Source organism: Microcebus murinus, chromosome 4, assembly GCF_040939455.1.
Source record: "Microcebus murinus isolate Inina chromosome 4, M.murinus_Inina_mat1.0, whole genome shotgun sequence".
Lineage (NCBI taxonomy): Eukaryota > Metazoa > Chordata > Mammalia > Primates > Cheirogaleidae > Microcebus > Microcebus murinus.
In genome coordinates, this window is record NC_134107.1 from 11,663,597 (window position 1) to 11,687,841 (window position 24,245).

At 55.8% G+C, this 24,245-nt stretch overlaps 1 protein-coding gene and 1 long non-coding RNA gene across 3 annotated transcripts; both read left to right on the forward strand.

Annotated features, from left to right (window-relative positions):
* Positions 1–1,538: 1,538 nt before the first annotated feature.
* On the forward strand, positions 1,539–13,536 carry RPS6KA4 (ribosomal protein S6 kinase A4). 2 transcript variants are annotated; one of them, XM_012777949.2, is made up of 17 exons: positions 1,539–1,667; positions 1,753–1,824; positions 2,534–2,752; positions 2,844–2,959; positions 3,563–3,670; positions 3,891–3,971; positions 4,055–4,158; positions 4,273–4,423; positions 7,254–7,418; positions 10,016–10,144; positions 10,312–10,445; positions 10,556–10,649; positions 11,125–11,298; positions 11,375–11,569; positions 11,912–12,071; positions 12,249–12,412; positions 12,639–13,536. In XM_012777949.2, the coding sequence occupies exons 1-17, from the start codon at positions 1,613–1,615 to the stop codon at positions 12,810–12,812; spliced, it is 2,295 nt and encodes a 764-aa protein (XP_012633403.1). In that variant the 5' UTR covers positions 1,539–1,612; the 3' UTR covers positions 12,813–13,536. The 2 variants fall into 2 exon arrangements, with proteins under 2 accessions (XP_012633403.1, XP_012633404.1); XM_012777950.3 differs by having other exon boundaries at positions 1,753–1,778.
* Positions 13,537–14,646: 1,110 nt separating this feature from the next.
* Positions 14,647–18,574, forward strand: LOC142870576 (uncharacterized). Its single transcript, XR_012918911.1, has 2 exons — positions 14,647–14,867; positions 18,380–18,574. It is a non-coding gene; the product is annotated as an uncharacterized LOC142870576 (long non-coding RNA).
* The last annotated feature ends 5,671 nt before the right edge of the window (positions 18,575–24,245 follow it).

A 24,245-nucleotide genomic window follows, 5' to 3' on the forward strand; every position in this document is an offset into this window, starting at 1 on the left:
GGTGGGGTCTGAGGTCTGGGCTCAGGGGTGAGGGGCAGTGAAGCCCCTATGGCCCCTCTCCCACCCTCTCCCTCTCACCCTCTTCTCTCCATTTATATCTTCCTGCCTCCTCTTCCTCTCTCCCACCCCTTTGAGGTTGAGCCCTTCCCCAGGGAGTTCATGGCCTGGTGGGGCACCACCTAGTGCCAGGGGCTGCCACAGAGGTAGGAGGGACACCCGCTCTCTGAGCAGGGCTTCTAGCATGATGCCTGAGAAGGGGCAATTAGGCAGGTTGGCAGGATGTGAGTCAGGACACCTGGAGCCGCCCAGGGGAGGGTGGGGCTGCCTGGGGCTTTGATGTTGCAGCCTGAATTTGGGGGTGGGCAGAGCTGGGAGGGGCAGCCAGTCCAGCCTCCCCACTGTGGGCTGCAGTCTAACTCCTGCCTCCTGTATGCCAGAGCTTCGCAGGGCAGTCAGTGGGGGAGGAGCCCCTGCCTCCAGCTGGCAGAGCAACTGCAAGCCCCCTCCCATAGGCCTCAGGGGGAGGGCTCTGATGGCTGCCCTGCCTTGCTTTGTGGTGCCTGTGTCAGTGGGCAGGGAGGCGGAGGCAGGGTGAGGAGGGGGCAGAGGCTCTGGAGGACTGGCCCACTCAGGGCTCTGGGCCTGATGGGGAGAGGGGACTGCCCCAGTGGGGCTGGGCTGGGGCACAACTGCATGAGGTGTGCATGGAACCTGGTGGGCTGCGAACAGTGGCTGGGGTCTCAGGTGCTTTTTGCAGGCTCCCTCTAGAGAGAACTAGAGGTCAGAAAATCAGCCACTCCTCCCTGCCACCTGGTCCAGCTTGGCTCCAGCCTCCTCTCAGTGATAAAGCTCCTCCCCCCACAAAGGCAAGTCCGCAGGGGAGAGGGGTTCAGCCAGGCTGGCCCCACTGCGGAGATCTGAGTGACTTATGGAATCCACACCCCCCTTAGCCTGTCCAGCACCAAGCACGTGGCCACGGCCGGGCTGAGCCTGTGCTGGCAGCCGCTGGCCTCCGGCTGCTCATCTGTCAAGGGGACATACCAATTCCTTCCCTATTTGTACCGTCAGGGAGTGATCAAAAACGAAGTGGGTGGGCTGTGATTTTTATTAAACCCCTAACTTGGGCTGGTGGCTAAGAGAATTGAACAGAAGGTGCTTGGTTGCCCTCAGGCTGGCACAGGTGGAAGGGAGGGCTCTATAAACGCCTGAGCGGGCACCCACGGCACCACTGGCTGTAGCAGCGTCCTGGGGCAGACACCTGGCTTGGTGGCGTTGGCCCAACAGGGGCTCCAGGTTGTCCTCGGTCGCAGGCATGGCTCCCGAGGGGTACTTCCAGTCCCCCGGAGCCTGGGGGTGGGTGGGTTCCGGAGCGCACCCTGACGGCCGCCCCGGGCCCAGGGACAGGGCCTCCTCTGCCGGCGCCCACCCGCAGCCCGGCGCTGTCACGTTCCAGCCGCCTGACTCAGGCCGCGGGGCGGGGAGCCGGGAGGCGGCGCCGGCGCCCGACTCGGCCCCGGAGGCGGCACCAGGAAGCGCCCGCCCCGGCCGAAGCCGCCATGTAACCGGCGCCGCCCGGAGCCCGAGCTGCGCGGGCCCCAGCGACCCGCCCGCCATGGGGGACGAGGACGAAGAAGAGGGCTGTGCGGTGGAGCTGTGGATCACAGAAGGTGGGTGTGGAACCCCTGACGGCTGCCCCGGGCGGGCGGGAAGGGTCATGGGCTGGCTGGGCTCATTCACCCTGTGTGCCCGCAGCCAACCTGACCGGGCATGAGGAGAAGGTGAGCGTGGAGAACTTCGAGCTGCTCAAGGTGCTGGGCACGGGAGGTGAGGACCCCCGTCCACCGGGCATGTGTCCCAGGCCCTGAGCCCTGGGCCTCCTGTCTGCTCACTCGCCTGAGCCTGGGCCAGGCCACTGGGAAGGCCCCCCACCCTTTCCCGTCAAAGCCTGCCTTGCCTGCCCCGCCCTGCCTAGCCAGGGTTTGCATGCCCACTTCCAGGGCACTCCACGCTGACATCATTCCTCCCTGCAAGGTCCTGGGCGTGCATGCCCCCTCCCTGGGTGTGCCAACACACCTGGGGGTTTGCACCCCTTCCAAGTGATTTACACAGCTCCTCCCCTTCTCCGAATATGAGAGCCCCCTCCCACGTTTTTCAAACTCCCCAGGCCTGGTGTGCACGTCCCTCCGCTGGCCTGGGCACACCTCTGCCTTCTTTCCTTGCATTTGCATCCTTTCACATCCATCTGATCTTTCGCAGGTTTGCACATGCCCCACCCCCACCCCTCGCTGCAGGCCTCCTGGAGTTGCATGCTCCCTAGCTGGGTTTGCACACCCCTTCTCTGGTTGTGGAGCACCCTCCCGGGGTGTGCACACCTTTTCCTTATAAGGCTGTGCCAGCTTTTTGCACACCTGCCTCTCGCCCCTGCTTCTTCCCCCAAATTGCACACCCTCCTGGGTTGGCATCGCCTGCACCCCCTAGTCTGCACCACCCTCCTGCTCACAGCCCACCCTCCGCCCACCCGCTGCTCCCACAGCCTACGGGAAAGTGTTCCTGGTGCGGAAGGCGGGCGGGCACGACTCCGGGAAGCTGTACGCCATGAAGGTGCTGCGCAAGGCGGCGCTGGTGCAGCGTGCCAAGACGCAGGAGCACACGCGCACCGAGCGCTCAGTGCTGGAGCTGGTGCGCCAGGCACCCTTCCTGGTCACACTGCACTATGCCTTCCAGACAGATGCCAAGCTGCACCTCATCCTGGGTGAGTGCACACCACTTACCCACAGTGGGGGGCATGGCAGGGGGTGGGGCCACCCTGTGGGGCTGCTCTCTAACCTCCACTGCACCCCCAGACTACGTGAGTGGTGGCGAGATGTTCACCCATCTCTACCAGCGCCAGTACTTCAAGGAGGCCGAGGTGCGCGTGTACGGGGGTGAGATCGTGCTGGCTCTGGAACACCTGCACAAGGTAGGTGAGGACCTGGGTCTGGGCTTTTTTTTTTTTTTTTTAATTTTTTTAATTTTTAAAAATATAATTTTACTTTTTAAATTAATTATTTTACTTCTTTGCCTCATTATTCTGTGTGCTAGTCCTTATATGGGTCTGGGCTTTATAAGGGGCCTAAACGCATGGCAGCCTGGGTCTGTCTCTGGGCTCCCTGGCGCAGGTGCTGCTCTCGGTGGGGCTGGAGCTGCTTCCCCAGGACTCTGGGCAGGAAGCCTCAGCGCTGCCTGGCGGGCTTTTTCCTCACGGGGAACTCGGCTGAGTTCACAGAACTTCCTCAAATGGAGAACTCGCGCCTTGGCTCCCAAGGCCTCCTTGAAATGGGGCTCTTCACACAGTTTCCTCGCTCTGGGACCTTGGGGCCGGTCCGTGGGGCCCTCGTTCCTCGCTTTATGTCTTAAATGGCCTTTCTTCTCCAATGGCCCAGCTCTGCCCTGGACACCGACCCTCTGCAGGCAGGTGACCTTCTTCAGGGGGCTCTTCTCCTTATCCTGAGCAGGGACACGAGCTGCAGGAGCTGGGGAGGGTCCTAGGGAGGAAGCCTCAGTGTCCCTCTCGCCCCGCCAGCTTGGCATCATCTACCGAGACCTGAAGCTGGAGAACGTGCTGCTGGACTCGGAGGGCCACGTCGTCCTCACGGACTTTGGGCTGAGCAAAGAGTTCCTGACGGAGGAGGTGAGTGGCAGCAGTCTTGGCCTCCACGTCCCACTCAAGCCTTCTCCTTCCTGCCTCTTTCTGCTCCACGCCTGTGTTCTGGGGGTGCAGAAGTGAGTAGATCCAGGAAGTCCCCACTCCACTCCCAACCTCACAAGTCTAGCGAGTCTACCCTGGGCCTTGGGGGCCGCCGGGGCACAAGAGAGGCTTGGATGTCCAAACAGGTCCTCTTGCCCTCCAGAAAGAGCGGACCTTCTCCTTCTGTGGCACCATCGAGTACATGGCCCCTGAAATTATCCGCAGCAAGGCGGGGCATGGCAAGGTGGGTTTGCGGGGAAGTGGGGGTGGAAGTAGAGGTGGGGAGGTGGGTGAGGCCACACCCTCACCCCCTGTCCTCCTCCGCAGGCTGTGGACTGGTGGAGCCTGGGCATCCTGCTCTTTGAGCTGCTGACGGGGGCCTCACCCTTCACGCTGGAGGGCGAGAGGAACACGCAGGCCGAGGTGTCCCGGTGAGTAGGGCTGGAGGTCTGGAGGTGGAGGGTGGCCAAGGGGCTGCAGGGCCTGCCTGGGCAGGGCTGTGGGGAGGGCTCGCTGCCCCTGACGCCCCCCCCCAATCCTCCCAGACGGATCCTGAAGTGCTCCCCTCCCTTCCCCCCCCGGATTGGGCCTGTGGCGCAGGACCTGCTGCAGCGGCTGCTTTGCAAGGACCCCAAGAAGCGATTGGGTGCGGGGCCCCAGGGGGCACAAGAAGTCAAGAACCACCCCTTCTTCCAGGTGAGGCTGCTGACGCCGGGACCCCCACACCTCCCTGTGCACATTCAAGTCGAACTGCTGCTCTGGGTTGGGAGACACCGGAGGGAGGGTCTGAGCCTGGCCAGTTTCACTTTATCTGGGAAACCCCCCAAATGAAGAAGGCGTGTGTATATAAGTTGAGGCTTATTTCCACATCCATCCCCACTGGGACTTGGCAGGTGCATTCCTGAAGGAAAGAATTCTAGGTTCATTGACTGTCGGGCTAGCAGGGACTTGAGAACGGATGGATCAGTCCTTTTTGTTAGACCCAGAGAAGGCAGCTGACCTGCCCCGGATGGCACAGTAAATGGTGCATTCCAGCTGGGGATGGGTCTTGGCTCTAGGTAGGTCACCTGTTGGCCCAAATCAGTACTAAAAATCCCACTTAGGGCTCTCTGCATCTACCCAGGCATTTTGTTCTTTGTCCCTGTACAGTCTGTGTGCCATTAATTCAGGTGGATGGTTGACGAGGCCATGTTGGTTTTTATTCCCTTGTTAAGAGCACACACGTGTTAGAGTGCAACACAGAGTGTGTTCTTCCTCGTGCGAGGCCAGCAGCAGTGCCTAGCAGGACCTGTAACAGTGGCTACCTCCTTCGCTTATATCAGTGGTCCCCAACCTTTTTGGCACTAGGGACCATTTTCATGGAAGACAATTTTTCCATGGACCCGGGAGGTGGGGGATGGTTTTGGGATGATTCAAGTGCATTATATTTATCATGCACTTTATTTCTATTATTATTACATTGTAATATATAACGAAATAATTACACAACTCACCACAGGGTGGGAACCCCTGACTTATATAGCATTTCACGTGGCCCTCAGAACCGCTCTGATTATCCCCATCTTTATAGATGAGGAAGCTGATGTTCTGAGTAGTTAAGTCATTTACCTAAGGTCACCCAAGTAGGAAGTGATGGGGCTCAGCTTCAGACCCTGGACTGGGGGTACTCTTTACTGCTACATTCTGCTGTTTACATTTGGGCGTCAGATTTTCCACTTGTCTGACATCCTAACAAAAGCACCCAATTTGTGGGCCAGGTATCCTGTTACCTGTGCTACGAGTGCCATCTCCTTGCATCTTCCTGCAGTACCTGCCTGGAAAGGCCTTCCTCCGATGCCTCTCGGACAGGAATCTAGGTCTCCCAGGTGAAGATGTCCCTATAGGGGTGGGGGGTGCTGTGTGCGCAGGGGTGAGGGAGAAGTGGCCGAGCAGTGTCGGTTTCTTGCAGCGACTTCCCAGGTCCGCCCTGCGCCCATGCTGGGCGCTCTGCTGGGTGCTGGAGTAGGTTGACCAGTTATACTGGAGAGGCCCCAAAGTCTTCAAGGCCTGGCGCTTGCAAAGGGTGTTCCCTTCATTCTGCCTTCTCTTGGACAGCCTCTTTGGTGACAGCAGGGCTGAGGTCCCTGGTGGCAGAACTGGGGCCTTCCAAGTCCTAGTCAGTCCAACTGGCTGCAAGGGACAAAAAAATCCCAACTCAAAATGGTGGTCCCATTGAAATAGAGTCTGGCTGCTTGCAACAGAGGTCAGAATGAACAGTGATCTGAGCAAGATAGAGGTTTCTTTATTTTCTCACACAAAAGAAGTCCAGAGGGCTGCTGTGGTGTCATCATGGTGTCACGGTGTCTTCAGGAATTCAAGCTCTCTTTCTCTTTTTTTAAAAAAATATTCCTTCATTCTTAGCATGCAGCCTCCATCCCCAGGGTTGCTTTGTGGTTCAAAGTGGCTGCTGGACTCTTGCCATCTAGGCTGCTCCCCAGGCAGCAGGCAGGAGGAAGACGGAGCAGGACAGAAAGGGCACCTGCCAACTACACACCTTCCTCTTAAGGAGCTTTTCCTGGAGTCCTACCTGACAGTTCTTACTGACAAATTATTGGTAATTCCTAACTGCAAGGAAGTTTCTAATAATCTTTTTTTTTTTTTGAGACAGTCTTGCTCTGTCACCCGGGCTAGAGTGCCGTGGCATCAGCCTAGCTCACAGCAACCTCAAACTCCTGGGCTCAAGCGATCCTCCTGCCTCAGCCTCCCAAGTAGCTGGGACTACAGGCATGCATCACCATGCCTGGCTATTTTTTCTATTTTTAGTAGAGACAGGGTCTCGCTCTTGCTGAGGCTGGTCTCAAACTTCTGACCTTGAGCAATCTTCCCTATTCGGCCTCCCAGAGTGCTAGGATTAGAGGCATGAGCCACCATGCCCGGCTGGAAGTTTGTAATATAGTCCTTTAATTGTGTATTGGTTCCTGGAATGAAACTGGGGCTATTGTACTAAGTAAGACAGGGAGAAAAGACAGAGAATGGATATTAGGCAGGCAATTAACAGGTCATGCCACTTTTATATTTACTAGCTTAAACATAAAAGGGCATATTTTAAGTGCTGTAAGTGAAAAGTCCAAGGAAAAGTGGCCTGACTTCAGGCAAGGCTGCATCTAGGTGCTAAAACTGTCTCTTGGTTCTGCTTTTCTGCATAGGGACATTATTAGACCCTGAGAGGGTCCCTGGCACATCCAGACTCATACCCTCTCAGATTTAAGTCCAGTAGGAGAAAGAGATTTGTTTGTTTTCACACTAATTCTATTAAAAGTTCCAGAACTGACAAGTGTGGAGGAATGGTGGTCCTCCAAGGGGAACAGGAGTTCTGATAACAGAAGGTGGCAAATGGAAGCTGGGGCAGCAGAGAGAACAGTTGTACACCCCAGATGCCAGCCAAGCCCCTGCCTTGCTGAGGAGCTGCCTAGTGAGGGTGGCCTGAGTGGAATGGGGCTTCTGGTTCCTGCCCTTTGACACCTAATCTCTGATTCCTTTTCCCCAGGGTCTGGATTGGGCTGCTCTGGCTGCCAGGAAGATTCCAGCCCCATTCCAGCCCCAGATCCGCTCGGAGCTGGATGTGAGCAACTTTGCAGAGGAATTTACTCGGCTGGAGCCTGTCTACTCACCCCCTGGCAGCCCCCCGTCTGGGGACCCTCGCATCTTTCAGGTGAGTGAGAACTCATGGAACCCCAGACGCAGGACAGACAGGATGCCGTTGCTACCTCAGCCCTGGCTGACCCGTGGCACGGCACAGGCCCCGTTTCCTGAGCAGGACTCAGCCTCTCCCCCAGACCTCTCCCCTTGTAGGGCACCTGGTACTGTCCGCACAGAGACCATCAGGGCAGGACATGTGTTTGATGGTTTGTGGTTTATCTTTAAACTTTGTGTTAATTTCCCTTTATTCCATTATCTTTTCTATTCAAAAATATTGTTTTAAATGAGACTCTTGCTTAAGTGGACATCTAGGAAGAGATGCCATGTTTATACTGTGGCTTTGCCTGTCGTTGGCATAGCACATCACATTCCTAGGGACACAGGCCCCCTCCACCCAATTTTAGAAGCCTAGGTCTGCCTTGCAAGTCCAAATTCCTTTGCTCAGCCCTGTGTGATGCGGTCCTTGCTCGGTACCAGTGCTGTTATCCTACCTGGTTCTCTGGAGGGCAGTACCGAAGTGCTCAGAGGTTCCAGAACACACCTCTGAACATGCCGTTCCCACCTTCCTGGCATGCCTTCCCTATAGTAGCCCCCCAGCAAGCTCCCACTCACCTTTTAGGCCTCCTTGGCCGCTCACCTGGCCCCCTGGGTCACCTTGCTCTTGCGCACCAGCCCTCTGTGAACAGCACCTCTTCTGAGCAGTTTGTCTTCTTGTATCCTGAGGCCGTCTCCCCTGGTCTGGAAGACCCCAGGGGGTGGGACTGTGTTTAATTCCTGTGTCCCCAGGCCCAGTGTGAGGGCCTGACCTGTAGAACATGGTCTATAAATATTAAATGAGAATAGATCAATATCAAGTATAGATGGATCAGTCCCCTCTGTGAAGCTCTTAGAATTGACGATTATTACAATCCCAGAACTTTGGGAGGCTGAGGAGGGAGGATTGCTTGAAGCCAGAAGTTAAAGACCAGCTTGGGCAACACAGGAGACCCCATCTCTCTACAAAAAATTAAAAAACTAGCTGAGGATGGTGGCATGTATCTGTAGTCTCAGCTACTCAGGAGGCTGAGGCAGGAGGATTGCTTGAGCCCAGGAGTTCTAGGTTACGGTGAGCTATGATTGGGCTATTATACTTCAGATCTGGGCAACAGAGTGAGACAAATTGACAACTCCATGCTTGAACATCCCTCGTTCCATTGTCTTACAGTCCTAGTGGGAAAGTTCTTTTGTCTGAGTAGGTGTTTACTTCCATTCACTCATTTAATGATTAAAAAAATGTGGGCCAGGTATGGTGGCCCAAGCCTGTAATCCTAGCACTCTGGGTGGCCGAGGCAGGGGGATTGCTCGAGGTCAGGAGTTCAAAACTAGCCTGAACAAGAGCGAGACCCCGTCTCTACTATAAATAGAAAGAAATTAATTGCCCAACTAATATATATAGAAAAAATTAACCGAGCATGGTGGCGCATGCCTGTAGTCCCAGCTCCTCTTGAGGCTGAGGCAGGAGGATTGCTGCTCGGGAGGCTGACGCCACAGCACTCTAGCCCGGGCAACAAAAGTGAGACTCTGTCTCAAAAGAAAAAAAACAAAAAAACACTGCACTCCCTCGTTAATATTGTTCATGCGTGGCTGGGCGCGGTGGCTCACGCCTGTAATCCTAGCACTCTGGGAGGCCGAGGCGGGCGGATTGCTCGAGGTCAGGAGTTCAAAACCAGCTTGAGGAAGAGCAAGACCCTGTCTCTACTATAAATAGAAACAAATTAATTGGCCAACTAATAGATATAGAAAAAAGTAGCTGAGCATGGTGGTGCATGCTTGTAGTCCCAGCTATTCGGGAGGCTGAGGCAGGAGGATTGCTGGAGCCCAGGAATTTGAGGTTGCTGTGAGCTAGGCTGACGCCACAGCACTCACTCTAGCCTGGACAACAAAGCGAGACTCTGTCTCAAAAAAAAAAAAATAAATAAACAAAACCAAAAATGTGTACTTAGTGCCTGCAACGTGTCAGGCACTGATCTTGGCACTGGGGACATATCAGTGAACCTAACAGACAAAAATCCCACCAACGTGGAGCTTGTAATCTAGGGTACAGCAGGACTACATTTTTAGGAGACAGTGACATACAGTTAAAATTATCCTTGAAAGCCCCTTAGATTGCCAGGACATGGATCTTTAGGAAAAGCAAATAATCAACTCTGGTTCCTCTGCGTTTCCTCTGTAGCTGCCCTTGCAGAAGCAGAGTTTTTTGGAGTTTTTTCCTTAGAGGATAGAGCTTAATTCTCGTAAACTTAGCGTGGAGCCAGGCCACAGTCCTGCATTGGGCCCATCATTTTCTGGGCCTTGACACCTGGGAGGGGGAGGAACTAGGTGGTCACTGTGATGAGAAAGGCGGGGTTACAGACTGATTGGGGGACAGATATGGCTCCAAGTATTATAAAACAAGGTGGGAAAAAATGGGTCCACACATCCCGTGCAGCAGGATGCAACGGGAACATCCCCGCCGCCCCCTTGTCCAAGAGTCTCGCCCTGCCCCTGCCCCTAGGTCTGGGCCTTGCAGGGACTTCTCACCTGCACCCCCAGCCCCCATGCCCATCCACCCTTGCCTCTCACCCCTCGCAGGGATACTCCTTCGTGGCACCGTCCATCCTGTTTGACCACAATAATGCGGTGATGACCGATGTTCTGGAAGCGCCTGGCGCTGAAGACCGCCCAGGTCGGGCCGCGGTGGCCAGGAGCGCCATGATGCAGGTGGGCTGACCCAGGTGGAGTGAGACGGGTTTTGGCAGACTCTGAGCCCGTGTCAGCCAGCGACTGCGGTGTGATCTCGGTGAGGTCAGAGCCTCACCGAGGCGGGCGTGGCGCAGCTGCGTGTCTCCCGGGAGGGACCTCTGACTGCCCTTTGTCTTCGCCTCCAGGACTCGCCCTTCTTCCAGCAGTACGAGCTGGACCTGCGGGAGCCCGCGCTGGGCCAGGGCAGCTTCTCCGTGTGTCGCCGCTGTCGCCAGCGCCAGAGCGGCCAGGAGTTCGCCGTCAAGATCCTCAGTCGCAGGTGGGCAGGCCGAGACCTAATAAGGGCCGGGGCGGGCGGGGACCGGCAGGGCTGCGTCCGGGGGCGGAGCTAGAGGTAGGCCACCCTAACCCCGCCTGCCCCGCCCCCAGGCTGGAGGCGAACACGCAGCGGGAAGTGGCCGCCCTGCGCCTGTGCCAGTCGCACCCCAACGTGGTGACTCTGCACGAGGTGCACCACGACCAGGTGACGCCTTCCGAACAGGCTGGAACGCAGGGACGCCAGAGGCGGGGAGGTGGGCGGAGAAGAGGGCCCGGAGGCGGGGCCTGAGGGCACCAAGGGGGGGGGAGGGGGTCCCAGGTGGGCCCGGAGGGAACCAGAGAGCCTGTAGGTGGGATTTCAGGGGAGTAGGGCCTGAGGGCTGGAAGGCTGAGGAGCTGAGGATGGCCAAGGAAACGGCATTTGGGGAGGGCATGCAGGGGTAGGGTTTGCGGTGGCAGAGTTTTAAGGTGGTCCTCAAGGAGCGGGGGCGGGGGAGGGCGGCTCTGAAGGCAGTGGGGTAGGTCCCGAGACCCTGAGGTGGCGCCTAAGCGTGGCTTTCGGGGTGGTCTGGAGGTCCGGCTCGAACAGGGGCGGCGCCCGAGGACGGGGCGGGGCCTGGCTGGCGGGCGGGGCCGGCCCGGCGCGGCGCGTGCTGACCGCGCCCGGGTGCCCCGCACAGCTGCACACCTACCTAGTGCTGGAGCTGCTGCGGGGCGGCGAGCTGCTGGAGCACATCCGCAAGAAGCGGCACTTCAGCGAGTCGGAGGCGAGCCAGATCCTGCGCAGCCTCGTGTCGGCCGTGAGCTTCATGCACGAGGAGGCGGGCGTCGTGCACCGCGACCTCAAGCCCGAGGTGGGCGCAGGGCCCCGGGCGGGGCGGGGCTGCGGCGCCGGGCCCGCCTCTGACCACAGCCCCGCCGCCCTCACAGAACATCCTGTACGCCGACGACACGCCCGGGGCCCCGGTGAAGATCATCGACTTCGGGTTCGCGCGGCTGCGGCCGCAGAGCCCCGGGAGGCCCATGCAGACGCCCTGCTTCACGCTGCAGTACGCGGCCCCCGAGCTGCTGGCGCAGCAGGGCTACGACGAGTCCTGCGACCTCTGGAGCCTGGGCGTCATTCTGGTATGGGACGCGCTCCTCGAGGAGGGTGCAGGGTCGCCTGGGCCTGGGGTCAGAGGTCTTCCAGATGCGGAGAAGCCCGAGGAAGGAGACAGCAGTCATGTCGGTGGGGGAGGAAGGGTTTGGGCTGAGGGTGGATCAGGGGCCATCCTAATACAGAGGCAGGGTTGCTCGTGCCGGGGTCGCGGCACCGTGTAGTAGGGGTTGGAAGTCAGGGTTCGTCACCCGCGGGTCTCAGGAGGTACCCTAGAGGAGAGGCTGGATGGTTCTGTGGGCGTGCTGAGGGGTCGGGCTCAGCCTGTGGCCTGGGCCGGTCTCATTCCCCGCCCCGCCCCCCCTTCTTAGTACATGATGCTGTCGGGGCAGGTGCCCTTCCAGGGGGCCTCAGGCCAGGGCGGGCAGAGCCAGGCGGCCGAGATCATGTGCAAGATCCGCGAGGGGCGCTTCTCTCTTGACGGGGAGGCCTGGCAGGGTGTGTCGGAGGAAGCCAAGGAGCTGGTCCGAGGTGCGGAGCTGCAGGTCGCAGATCACTGTTGGGGAGCAGTGGTCATGTGGTTATGCTGGGATGGGGACGTTCCCTGGGTCCCGGTTGGGGGGTGGGTAGGGGACGGGAGTGGGGCTGTTAGCTGCGGCGCAGGCTCCACACAAGGCTCCTCCCCACGGTTCCGCCCCCTGCCCCCAGGGCTCCTGACTGTTGACCCCGCCAAGCGGCTGAAGCTCGAGGGGCTGCGGGGCAGCTCGTGGCTGCAGGACGGCAGTGCGCGCTCCTCGCCTCCGCTCCGGACGCCCGACGTGCTGGAGTCCTCCGGGCCCGCAGTGCGCTCAGGGCTCAACGCCACCTTCATGGTAAGGGTGGGGCCGTCATTACCGGCCTGAATTTGAGGTGAACGCAGTCTGGCCTCTGGTCGGTCTGGGCCCTGACCTTGCGGTAGGCTGGAGGCCTGAGGCCAGGGGCCCGTTGGCCTTGACCTAGAGGGGTGGGTCGAGGGGGGGGAAGGTCCAGGAATGGAAGCCAAAGCTAGGATCTGGAAGCCAGGGCTAGGCCGGGGACTCACCCGCTCCTTTCCACCAGGCGTTCAACCGGGGCAAGCGCGAGGGCTTCTTCCTGAAGAGCGTGGAGAACGCGCCCCTGGCCAAGCGGCGGAAGCAGAAGCTGCGGAGCGCCACCGCCTCCCGCCGCGGCTCGCCAGCGCCCACCGCCAAGGGCACCCCCCGCCGAGCCAACGGCCCCCTGCCCCCCTCCTAGCCCCTGCCACTGTGATCCCCGCTTCCCCCATAGGGGCTGTGTCCTGGGAGCCCGGCTTACTGCCCCCAGCCCTCTGCCAGCGGCTCCGCCCTGATCCCCAGGGATCGTCCTTCCCCCTCCCACCCTACTCCCAGACAGAGCAGAAGTATTTTTATAAGCTGAGAATTTTTTATGTCTTACCAGATAGAGTTAGAGATGCAGGGAAGGAGGGGGCCTGCTGCGGAGCGGGGCGTGGGAGGCCCTCTCCTAAGCCACTGCCTCATCTGGGTAGAAGGCTCCTCCCAGGGGGCTGCTCCAACGGGAAGGACCCCCCCCATTTCTAAACACTGTTGCCAAGGGAGAAACTGGGACCCCCCCTCCCCTATTCTCCCTTGAGGTCCTGCTCCTGGGAGGGGGCACCCATCAAGCTGTCACTTTATGGACTGTCTGTGCAATTATGTCCACCAAACACCGGTGTTGGGGGGATTGAGGGAGAGGGCTTGAGGGACCCCCTGAAGCATTTCTGCCTCACATTATGTCACCTGCTTCTCCCCTATTGGGGCTGAGGAAAGAAGTAGGCGACCCCCTAAGAGGGGAGGCCCCCCTTCTCACCCACCCCCTCCCCTTTGGCACAGCTGTTCCTGGCTAGGGGTGGGACCTTGGGGGCCTGGGCTGGGCATCCGTGGTCGCTGCCTCAGCCCATCCAGGCTGTGCCTTTGACTTAAAAATAAAAGTCCACCCAGTGCTGTGTGTGGCATGTGTGTGTGTGCCCGTTCGTGGTGTGGATGTCTGGAGAGAGGTCCTGGGCAGACTGCCAGCCACTGGAGTCTGAGACCTCAGAGGGGAGGGACTGGCAGACCTTTCTGGGATAAGAAGGTACCCTGTGTCCTTGGCTTTTGACATGAGCAGTAGGAGGGCCAAACTCTCATCTTGGGTGTGCATCTGGACAGCTCTACCATGTATACTTATCATTTAGGATTCTTTTGGTTGTGAGTACAGGTGCTCCTGTGTTTCTGATGGGGCTACATCCTGATAAGCCCATTGTAAGTAGAATATGCATTTAATGCTGGCAGCACAGCAGAAAGTTCCCAACTTACAATGCCTGGACTTAGATTTTTCGATTTGAGGATGGTGCCAAAGCGGTAGGCATTCAGTAGAAACAGTACCCCATCAAAAATTGTAAGGAGCTTCTTTACTTATTATGGGATTGTGTCCCCATAAACCCATCGTAAGGTTGCAAAATAGTAAGTCGAACCTTTGTTATGTCGGGCATCTGTAATAGAAAACCCACGCTAAACTTGCTTAAGCAAAACAGGATTTTTTAGGCTTTAGTAACACACACAGTCCAGTGGTGTCAGAACTCAAACATATGATGGAGACTCGGAAACTGAGTCCTGAGTCCTGTTATTCTGTTTTCTTGGTAATGGGCCAGTCTGGAGACTCTCCTTATGGCCCCAAGACTGGTACTAGGGACTAAAAGGCTTGTGGGGGCTGCATATGACAATCTGGTGATAGTCTGTTTTAGCAGTTTCAGGCAAACTCTGACATGTGCTCTGATTGGATCCACTTAGGTCATGTGTCCATCCTGAACCAATCACTGTAGCCAGGAGTGCAATGTGCTGATTGGCTTAGATCTGGATGGACTCTCCTTCTGGAAGTTCATTGGGTGGAGAGCAGGGGAAGGGGTGTGTCCTAGAGGGAGATCAGGTGCACCTGGCTTGGTCAATGAAGGACAGAGGTGAAGGGAGTAGCCTTGCTCATTATGGCCCTCACAGGAGTCAGAGTGTGGCCCCCTCTCCGGGAGTGCCCGAGACTCCTCCCTGTGTGATCCTTGCTCCGTGGTTGTGGCCATAGTGCGGTTGTGGCCTGAGCACCTTCGCGGGCACCCTAGGTCACAGGACCTTTTGTCCACATAGCGAGGGCGCCCTGACAGCCCGCACCCCAGGCCCTGCCTGAACACCCTCACCCCCTTCCCGGCTCCTGGCCGCCTCCTGCAGCTTCTCTCCCCAGAGCTGTGGGACCATCTCACAGTGAACCTTTCTCTCCTGTCCTGAAGTTTGCTTCTTGGAAGAGAAGGTACATGGAGGCCTGAGGATCTTAGCTGGGCCCCAAGAGATGCTGAAGTCGGGGCAAAGCCATGCAGGCGGGGCCTCAGAGGAGTGGGTCAGGGGCAGTTGGGTGGTACAGGGTTGCCCAACTGTGTCCCATTCTGGTGGTCTGGGAGGGGCCCAAGACAAGTCCTCTAGGAAGGCAGAGAAGGGGAAAGATCGCCAAGTCTGATCCCCGTGTTACCAGCTGTGTGACTTCAGCAAGTCACCTTATAGTCCCAGGCTTCCCCTTTTGTCAAAAGGAGGAACTATTATGGAAAATTAACAGGCTGGGCATGGTGGCTCATGCCTGTAATCCTAGCACTCTGGGAAGATGAGGCGGAAGGATTGCCTGAGCTCAGGAGTTTGAGATCAGCCTGAGCAAGAGTGAGACCCCAGAAAAATTAGGCAGGCATGTGGTGCACCTGTAGTCCCAGCTACTGCAGAGGCTCCAGAGGCTGAGCCAGGAGGATTGGTTGAGCCTAGGAGTTTAAGGTTGCTGTGAGCTATGACGACACCACTGTCTTCCACCCAGGGTGACAGATGTAAGAGTGTGGTCATTTATTTATTTCTTTTTTTTTTTGAGACAGAGTCTCGCTTTGTTGCCCAGGCTAGAGTGAGTGTCGTGGCGTCAGCCTAGCTCACAGCAACCTCAAACTCCTGGGCTCGAGTGATCCTTCTGCCTCAGCCTCCCGGGTAGCTGGGACTACAGGCATGCGCCACCATGCCCAGCTAATTTTTTATATATATATCAGTTGGCCAATTAATTTCTTTCTATTTATAGTAGAGACGGGGTCTCGCTCTTGCTCAGGCTGGTTTCGAACTCCTGACCTCGAGCAATCCGCCCGCCTCGGCCTCCCAAGAGCTAGGATTACAGGCGTGAGCCACAGTGGTCATTTATTTTTAATTTTTATTTATTTATTTGCTCCTTATCATTCGACTTGTAGAGTATGGTCATTTCATCACCAAGTAGTCATTGAGATTTACTGAGCTCTTCCAATGTGCAGGGACCCTTCTGAGCACTCAACGTGGGAATCTCATTTAAGGATGTGAAAAAGGACCATTTCCTTCCTTCCTTCCTTCCTTCCTTCCTTCCTTCCTTCCTTCCTTCCTTCCTTCCTTCCTTCCTTCTTTCCTTCCTTTCTTTTGACACAACCTCAAACTCCTGGGCTCAAGGGATCCTCCTGTCTCAGCCTCCCAAGTAGCTGGGACTACAGGCATGCACTGCCATGCCTGGCTCATTTTTTCTATATATATGTTAGTTGGCCAATTAATTTCTTTCTATTTTTAGTAGAGACGGGGTCTCGCTCTTGCTCAGGCTGGTTTCGAACTCCTGACCTTGAGCAATCCGCCGGCCTCGGCCTCCCAGAGTGCTAGGATTACAGGCGTGAGCCACCGCGCCCAGCCAATGTGGACCATTTCATTACATGTTCACAAGTGCCGAGTATTACCATTTTAAAACCTTTGCCAATGTAGTGGATAAAAATGGTCTTACCTTCAATTTCTTCACCTCCCGTCCTTTGTAACTCACGCCACCCTATGACAGAGGTGTCCATGGGTAAAGGGACTGGGGCTCAGAGGCTGGAAGTATCTCTGAGGAAAGAGTCTGCAGGGGTGGAAAGAGCAGTAGCCTAGAGAAGTGAGCCAGAGTTTGAATCCTGCCTCTTCTCTGTGTGGTCAGGGAGCCTGCAGGTGGGAGGTGGATGTGAGTGGGTTGCAGACTGGCCAGGGTGTGAGCCAGCGAGGTGGAAGCAGGTAGGGTGGGCACAGGCAGAGAGGTGGGGAGGCTGGAGGCCAGTGTGCAGGGTCTTTAGTCTGGCCTCCTGCTTCTAAGCCTTGACTTTGGTCTCTGACGGGGCCAGCCTTACGGGGATGCTGGCTCTTTCAGGGCAGCGGGGAGAGCTTACCCTGCTGTGCTGGGCCTTCATTCACACTCTTAAAATGTCTGAGTGAGCAGGTTCAGACCTGCTCTTTTAAAATGCTGGTGCCCCCAAAAGGGGCCGATAGCCCTGTAAACGCCTGGCTCTCTCCAAGTCCTCCTTAGCTAGCTACTGGTAGAAACTGGAGTCGGGGTGCTGGGTTTTAGTCTGAGCTCTGTGGTAACCACTGTTTGACTCTGGGCAAGTTGCTTTTCCCTAATGTTCTTTGAGGCTCTAATCAAGAATATTCCACAGTAATGTAGGGATTGCAGACTGGCCTGTGCCTGGCCTGTAGACTCATTTTTGTGGGGAGGGGCCTGTTTTGAAATGAGGAAATGCATATGAAAGTCTGGATGTTAGGCTTTTATTGGTAAATTGGAAGGGCTGGCAGACTTCCTGCAGGGTCTAACTGGCCATAGACAGGGCCTCTGCTTTCCAGCTTGTGACAGTCCCCACCACTCCCTATTGCTTCCATGGGCTCTGTCCCTCATTTATCTCCCTGACCCCTGTAGGTATTTGAGTTTGTTACTCTGATATAAAAAAATCTCTTCATGTTCACTGTTGCATAAAAATGGGGTTTGTGAAATGTCAAAGATGCCCTTTAAATATTTTTTTTTGTTTCAAAACTTAAATTTAGTTTATATTTGTGAAAGATACTAAATTGAGATGATTCAAAATTCAAAGGCTACAAAAAAGTACATAATGAAATATCTTCTTCCAAATGCCCTGGCCCTCAGCCACCAACCTCCTGTTGCCAGCGGCAGCCAGGGTCACTGGTCCTTGCATAGTCTTCCAGGCATATTTTGTATGTAGTCAAACAAATACAGTAATATGTATACATAATAAAAAAAAAACTCACAGTAATTGAATATTGTTAGGAAAATCAGAAAATACAAAAGAGAAAAAAAAAATCATCCGTGGCATTATTCTCCATAGTGAATCTGTGTTAGTTAACATCTTGATGTATTCACTTCCACATTTTTCTTTACTGATAAAGATTTTTGATTGAAATGGCATCGACATGCAAATATGTTATAACAGCTTGTCTAAAACTCAGAAATAGGGTTGGGCGTGGTGGCTTATGCCTGTAGTCCTAGCACTCTGGGAGGTGAGGTGGGAGGATCACTTGAGGTCAGGAGTTTGAGACCAGCCTGAGAAAGTGAGACCCTGTCTCTACTAAAAATAGAAAAAATTAGCCGGGCATTGCAGTGAGCGCCTGTAGTCCCAGCTACTTGAGAGGCTGAGGTAGGAGGATCGCTTGAGCCCAGGAGTTTGAGGTTGCTGTGAGCTAGGCTGACGCCATGGTACTCTAGCCTGGGCAACAGAACAAGACTCTGTGGCAAACAAAACCAAAAAATCCTCAGAAATAGATTATGACTATCTTCCTATGTTAATGATTATATTTCACAACTATTTTTTTATAGGTGCACAATATTCCATTGTATGGGTGTGCTATGATTTATTTAGATTGTTTTTATTTTGGGCTCCTTGGGCAGTTTTCAGTTCCTTGCTGTTTTAAGCAGTGCTGTAGTGAACATCCTTGTACCTAAATCTCTGCTCACTTGTCCAAATATTTCCTTAGGATACATTTCCTAGAAGTGGAAGTCCTGGAGTTCCTGGGCTAAGAGATGTGCCCATGCATGCACATTTTGAAGACTTTTGATATGTATGATCTAACTGCCTTCAGAAAGATCCTGTGATTTTATGTGACTGGCAGTAGCAGGGGCAAGAACCAAGGAGCACTGTCTCTTTTAAAATGAAATGGTAGATTTCAACAGCTGAGTGTGTCCTTGTGGAGGTTTTTTTCTTGGCGGAGCTCCTGGAGGTGGATGTTGCTGTAGCCAGAGGGCTCCTCCTTCCTTGCCCTGAAGTCTGGCAGGGCCAATGGGTGGGTGGGAGGGTGTGGGCAGGGATGATGGCTGGAGTCCTGGATCTGAGCTCCCTTCTGAGGGGATGGGCTGGGGCACAGTCTGTGAGGGGGAGGTGGAGAGTGTCCCCACAGATGTCACACAGAGTCTCCAGGGAGCTGGTGTGCAGCCAGGGCAGGAGGTGCCGGAGGGGACGGGCCTCAGAGCTTCGCAGAGCTGTGAGCTGAGCCTCTGGGTGGGTATGAACCCCAGCTCTGCCCCTCCCAGCCGTGCCATCGATGGTGACCAAAGCCACTGGGACCTGAATCTCTGTTGCCTCTGGAGTGAAATGAGGCTAGGACTGCACCCATGTTGGATTGGCAAAGGGTGCATGCCCAAGCCCTTGGCCTGGTGCCTGGCACACTGGGATTCTTTCACAAAAGGCAGTTTGGAAAAAAAGTTTTGAAAGAACCCAGGAAAATTGGGATCGGCTCAGGCACGCCCAGGAAAGGACCCATGTCCTGGCAAGGGGGTTGCACTCCTCCCTCCCTCGAGCTCTCCTACTCTGTTCCGGGAAGCCAGCCTCCTTCCAGCATCAGCTGGAGCTGGGGGTTCCTGATCCTCCACCGAAAAGTGAGCTCCAGGCCACCCTCCTCCCCACGGAGTGTGAATCCATGTCCTACCTGGTGCGTGTCAGCAGCTGCCCGGGAGCAAAGCCGGTGGGGGTGGGAACACGCTCTGCATGTGAGTACATGAAGGGGAGCGGATGTGAGCAAATGCCTATGTGAATTTGAGGTTGTGTGTGAGCATGTGTGTGTCTACATGAGCGTGCAAAGATATGTGAGCAAATGTGAGGTCGTTAGTAAGCATATATGTGTGTGAGTGTGCAGGTGTACGCAAGTGTGAGAACATGAGCATATGTGTGAGTGAATGTGTGTGTAAGCACGAGTGTGGAGTGTGTGTACAAGTGTGAAGGTGTTATGTGTTTGAGTGTGAAGATGGGTGTGCATTTGCATGTGTGAACATGTGTGTGTGCAAAGCGTGTGTGTGTCACGTGAGTGTGAGCATGTGTGAAAGTGTGTGCACGTGTGAGTGTGAGAGGAGAGTGTGTGTGCTCTGTGTGGGAGACGCGGAGCACCAGGGCGGGAGCCCTGCAGTGAATACTCCATTCTGCCGGGTTGCTGCCCTCCTGCAGGAGGTCCAGGCTGGGGCTGGGAGCTGCTTATACCCTGGGAAGGTGGGGCCGCCCTGCAGGCTGCAGAGACAGTGCTGGGCACTGCGGACAGCTGGCTGGGGAGCGCTGGGCCAGGCAGGAACTCATCTCCAGGACTCCTGCTTTGCATGGACTGCAGAAAGAAGGGCGTGGAGGGAGGCAGTGGGTCCCTGTCATCTGCACAGAAGCGCAGGGACATGGGCAAGAGAAGGGAGTTCAGACAGAGGTGAGTGAAAGCACGGAGGTTTATTGAAAGCAGAGTACCCTTGGCTTGCAATTGCTCATAAGGATAGGTAAAAGAGCAGACAGATCCAAGAAGGAACAGTGCCACCCAAGGTTAGGGTCTGTCCTTTTATGCTAATCCCAAATAATATGCTAAGCCGGGGGTGGACTATTCATGGATTTTCTGGGAAAGGGGTGGAGAGTTCCTAGAACCGGGAACTCTCCCCTTTCTTAACCTTATAGGGTAACTTCCGGGAGTTGCTATGGCATTTGTAAACTGCCACAGCGCTGGTGGGTGTGATTTTTACTATGTTAATGAGGGTAGTTCATTTAGGGACACTGTCTCCTCAATTGTGCACATGCCCCAGTTAAAGGGATTCCCCCTTTTACCTTCAATAGAGGTGTTGTGGATAAAGTGAAATAACTAAGGGTCTCTGCTGGTTACATTTATCTTAGCACAGCTATTCTGTCCTTGTGATCTTCTTATCCTGTTGGCCTGGTCCTTCTGACCCCTAACTGCCTGCAGGATATCTGACTCCTGTCTCAGGGAGGTGGGAGTGGGGAGGTGACCCTGAGGCTGGACCGGAGCCTCTCAGGATGCCCAGGCCTTTCTGTCTTTCACTGTCTCCCTATTAGGACCTGTAGGTGTTTTTACCCTAACACGTGCCTCCCCTAAGGCAAGTGCTACCTGCTTGAATGGGAGGTGGGTTAAGGAAAAGAGGGAAATATACAGAGACAAAACCCAGATTAATCGCTCAAACAATGATCCGGCGTGTAGATGACGCATGAACAATATTTTTTTTTTTGGAGACAGAGTCTCACTCTTGTTGCCCCAGCTAGAGTGCTGTGGTGTCAGCCTAGCTCACAGCAACCTCAAACTCCTGGGCTCAAGCAATCCTCCTGCCTCAGCCTCCCGAGTAGCTGGGATTACAGGCATGCATCACCATGCCCGGCTAATTTTTTCTATATATATTAGTTGGCCAATTAATTTATTTGTATTTTTAATAGATACGGAGTTTCGCTCTTGCTCAGGCTGTTCTCAAACTTCTGAATTCAAATGATCCGCCCGCCTCAGCCTCCCAGAGTGCTAGGATTACACGTGTGAGCCACCATGCCCGGCCACGCATGAACAATATTAACGAGGGAGTGTTTGTAGATTCCCTTCCCCCAGCCTGCTTCCCTCCTCTAGCAATACGGGTTCTTATCACAGAGGGGCCAGGCCAGTCTCTGTCCCCGGGAGGGGTGTGGGGGGGCACTCCTGTTGCTGTCCAGTGAGGCTCTGGGGCCCAGGCTGAAGAGACTTGGCCCTGAGGCTCCCAGGCTTACCCTGGCATTACCACCCAGGGGGACGGCAGGTGAGAGAGAGGGGGGCATATTCTGGAAGCGGTGTATGTCACTGCTGGCCATGTCACTGGCCAGACTTGTCTCCTGTTCTTCCCAAACCCCCCTCCCCCCCCCCCCCCCCGTCCCCTTATAGAGGAAGCTGGGAAAAGGATTCTGAGGACATTGTCTCTTTCCTTGGGGGCCACAATTCCCTACTACTGGTCCTCAGCATCTCCATATGGTCCTCTGTACAGTAGCCAGGGGAATTCAAACAATGAGAGCGACATTCATCCAACTTCTGCAGGCTAAAGCCACGCCCCTTTGCCAGCCTCATTCCTCACTATCTTCTGCCGTGGGCTCTTGGCTCCATCACGCCTCTTTTGAGTCCTCAAAAGCACTATGCTCATTCTTTGCAAATGCTGTTCCCTCCACTGGGCACACTTTTCCCTTCTCTTGGCCAAGCAGATGCTGTGTGATCCCTTAGTGCTCAGATGGAAGCTGCTTTCTGAGAGTAGCCTCTCCCGACCCCCTGTGCAGCCTGGGAGCTCCAGCCTTGGGCTTCTAGAGCAGACTGTAGCTCCCAGGAAAGCAGCCGTACCTCATGTGGCCGTTACTATGCAATTGTCAGTCTCTCCCTCTAGCCGAGAGCATGGTGGGAGGGACAGGACTGTCCACACCATTCACCACTGTGCCCTTGGTGCCATGTCAGACCTGGCACATGGTAGGCACTGAGCTGATGTTTGTTGAGTGAATAAATGAACACACTTGTGGATCCAGCCATTCCCTAGCAACCCCAGCTGAATTTATACAAACCCCACTGCTCTCCCCACCCAGGGGCTCAGGGCGGACTGGCTGGGCGAGCGGGGCCCCTCCCCAAGCTGCCTCACAGGTCCTGTGTGTGTCCAAAGGCTGCCTGTATCACAGTGGCTCTGCCCCCTGCGTGCCGGGTGACCTTGGGCAAGTCACACACACTCTCTGGAGCTTCTGCTGTCTTATCAGTAACATGGGATGGGGGAGGTCACTGACTCTCAGGCCCAGCCCTGCAGGGCTCAGCCTCGGGGGCTTGCCTCTCTCCTCCTGAGTGTGAGTGGGGACCTTGGACAAATTATGGAAACTTTCCGTGCCTCAGTTCACTTTATCTGTGAAATAGGGGCAATAATACTGGCTACCTTGTGGGGTGCTTGTGAGGATAAGGTCAGGTAATACATGCCAAGCACTTGGGAGGCTGCCCAGGTGTTTCCTGAATGCTGGGGAGGTGGCCGAGGGCAGGGGGGCCCCGGGGTGTGCGAGGCAGAGAGGTCCCTGCCGTCCAGGCCGAGCCAGGCAGGCTCCGCGGGATGGCGCGAGTGTGCTGTGGCCTTTCAGCACGTTTTCATTGAAGGAAGCCATTCCTTTCAGGTTTCTGAAAACCTCAAAGGTAAGGACCTTTTAGCAAGGAAAGCCAATTTGCATAAGTACCCTTCACAGTGGCTGCTCTGACGGCTTCCCAACGGTGCCGTGCGGGTCCTCAGGTGGGACCCAGGCGGGCAGCGCGGGTTTCTCTGGGTAGTTGAAGACTACAGCCGCCAGGCCAGGGCCTCTGGGTCCCCCTCTTCCTGGCTGCTCCCCCCGAACCCTTGCCTGCCTCTGACTCTCCCTGGAGCCCGGAGACCGTGGATGTCCTGGGACACCTGAAGTCACAGGCTGGGAGGCAGGCAGGGGTTCCTGAGCCCCCTGTGTCCTGCTGAATCAGAATTTCTGGGGGCAGGGTCTGGGGATCTGCCTTTTAAAAAGCTTCCCTGATGCACCTTCAGGATTTAGAACCACAGATCTCTTTAACCTCTGCAACTTTCCCGACGGGGAGACCAGGGCACACAGAGGGGAAGGGACTTACCCAGAGCCGCAGAGCTGCCGACTGATGCCCAGAGCACGGGCTTTCCTCCTTGTTGGGCCATGCTTTCTGTCATGTGGCATTTTCCATAGGGACACAGGTCTGGTTTCATGCTAGGAGCTCTCAGAAACCAGTATTCTCTGCCAGACGCCCAGGCCATCATCCGCTTTAGTGGAAAGCAGGTGTTGTATAGAGTAGGGGGTGTCTGCTATGCCCCCCGCCACCCCACGCCCAGATCCCCAGAGCCTCAGTACGTTACGTTTCCTGCCCAGTGGTGGTCACTGGGTGCCTGGCAGGGCCTGCTCACCAACAGATGTCCCTGCAAACCTGCCACAAGACAGGAGGCTGGGAGGACGCCGGACACAGAGGGAGGGGGGAGAGGCCGCCTCTGAGCTGGGGAGACCAGGTGGGCACTGGCTGGTTCCGTCCACATCTGCATCTGCCCCAGCTGAGGCTTGGAAGCTCAGCCCAGAAGGCTCTTCTTGTCTGGGGGAGCCAAGTGCAGGGAAAGTGTCTGGTTGCTTGTGGGAAGAGGAAACACTTTCTGGGCATTTCCTTCAAGAACGAGGATAATGACAATGTGGAGTCCGTTTATTGAGTCTCCGTGTGTGCCAGTCTCTGTGCACGCAGCTTCAAGGTCACGCCACTATCATCACTGTTGTTGCTGGACGTGTCACAGCAACAGCTAACAGTGGTAGTGACCGCACACTTGCCCTGTGCCGGGAGCCGCGCTCTGGGCCGAGCACTGTCACTGGTGGATCCATTTCGCAAACAGGTTCTGCATTGCCCTTGTGCTGTTGCTGCCATGTTGTGGGTGGAGATAAAGAGGCTCAGAGAGGGAGCCAGTCCAAGGCCACACCGAGGCATCCAGGGATGCCGGCCGCACACAGGCCTCCCTACTCCAGCGCTAAGCCCTTGACCACAGCGTTCTGCCTCCCCCCGGCGTTAGCTCCTGCCTTCTAGATGTCTCTGT

Bases quoted from the DNA above. Each gene is read 5' to 3' on its own strand.
- RPS6KA4 (XM_012777949.2), top strand. From the start codon at position 1,613: ATGGGGGACGAGGACGAAGAAGAGGGCTGTGCGGTGGAGCTGTGGATC. The intron at 12,072-12,248 runs GTGCGGAGCTGC...CCCTGCCCCCAG, and splicing joins AGCCAAGGAGCTGGTCCGAG to GGCTCCTGACTGTTGACCCC. The intron at 12,413-12,638 runs GTAAGGGTGGGG...CCTTTCCACCAG, and splicing joins GGCTCAACGCCACCTTCATG to GCGTTCAACCGGGGCAAGCG.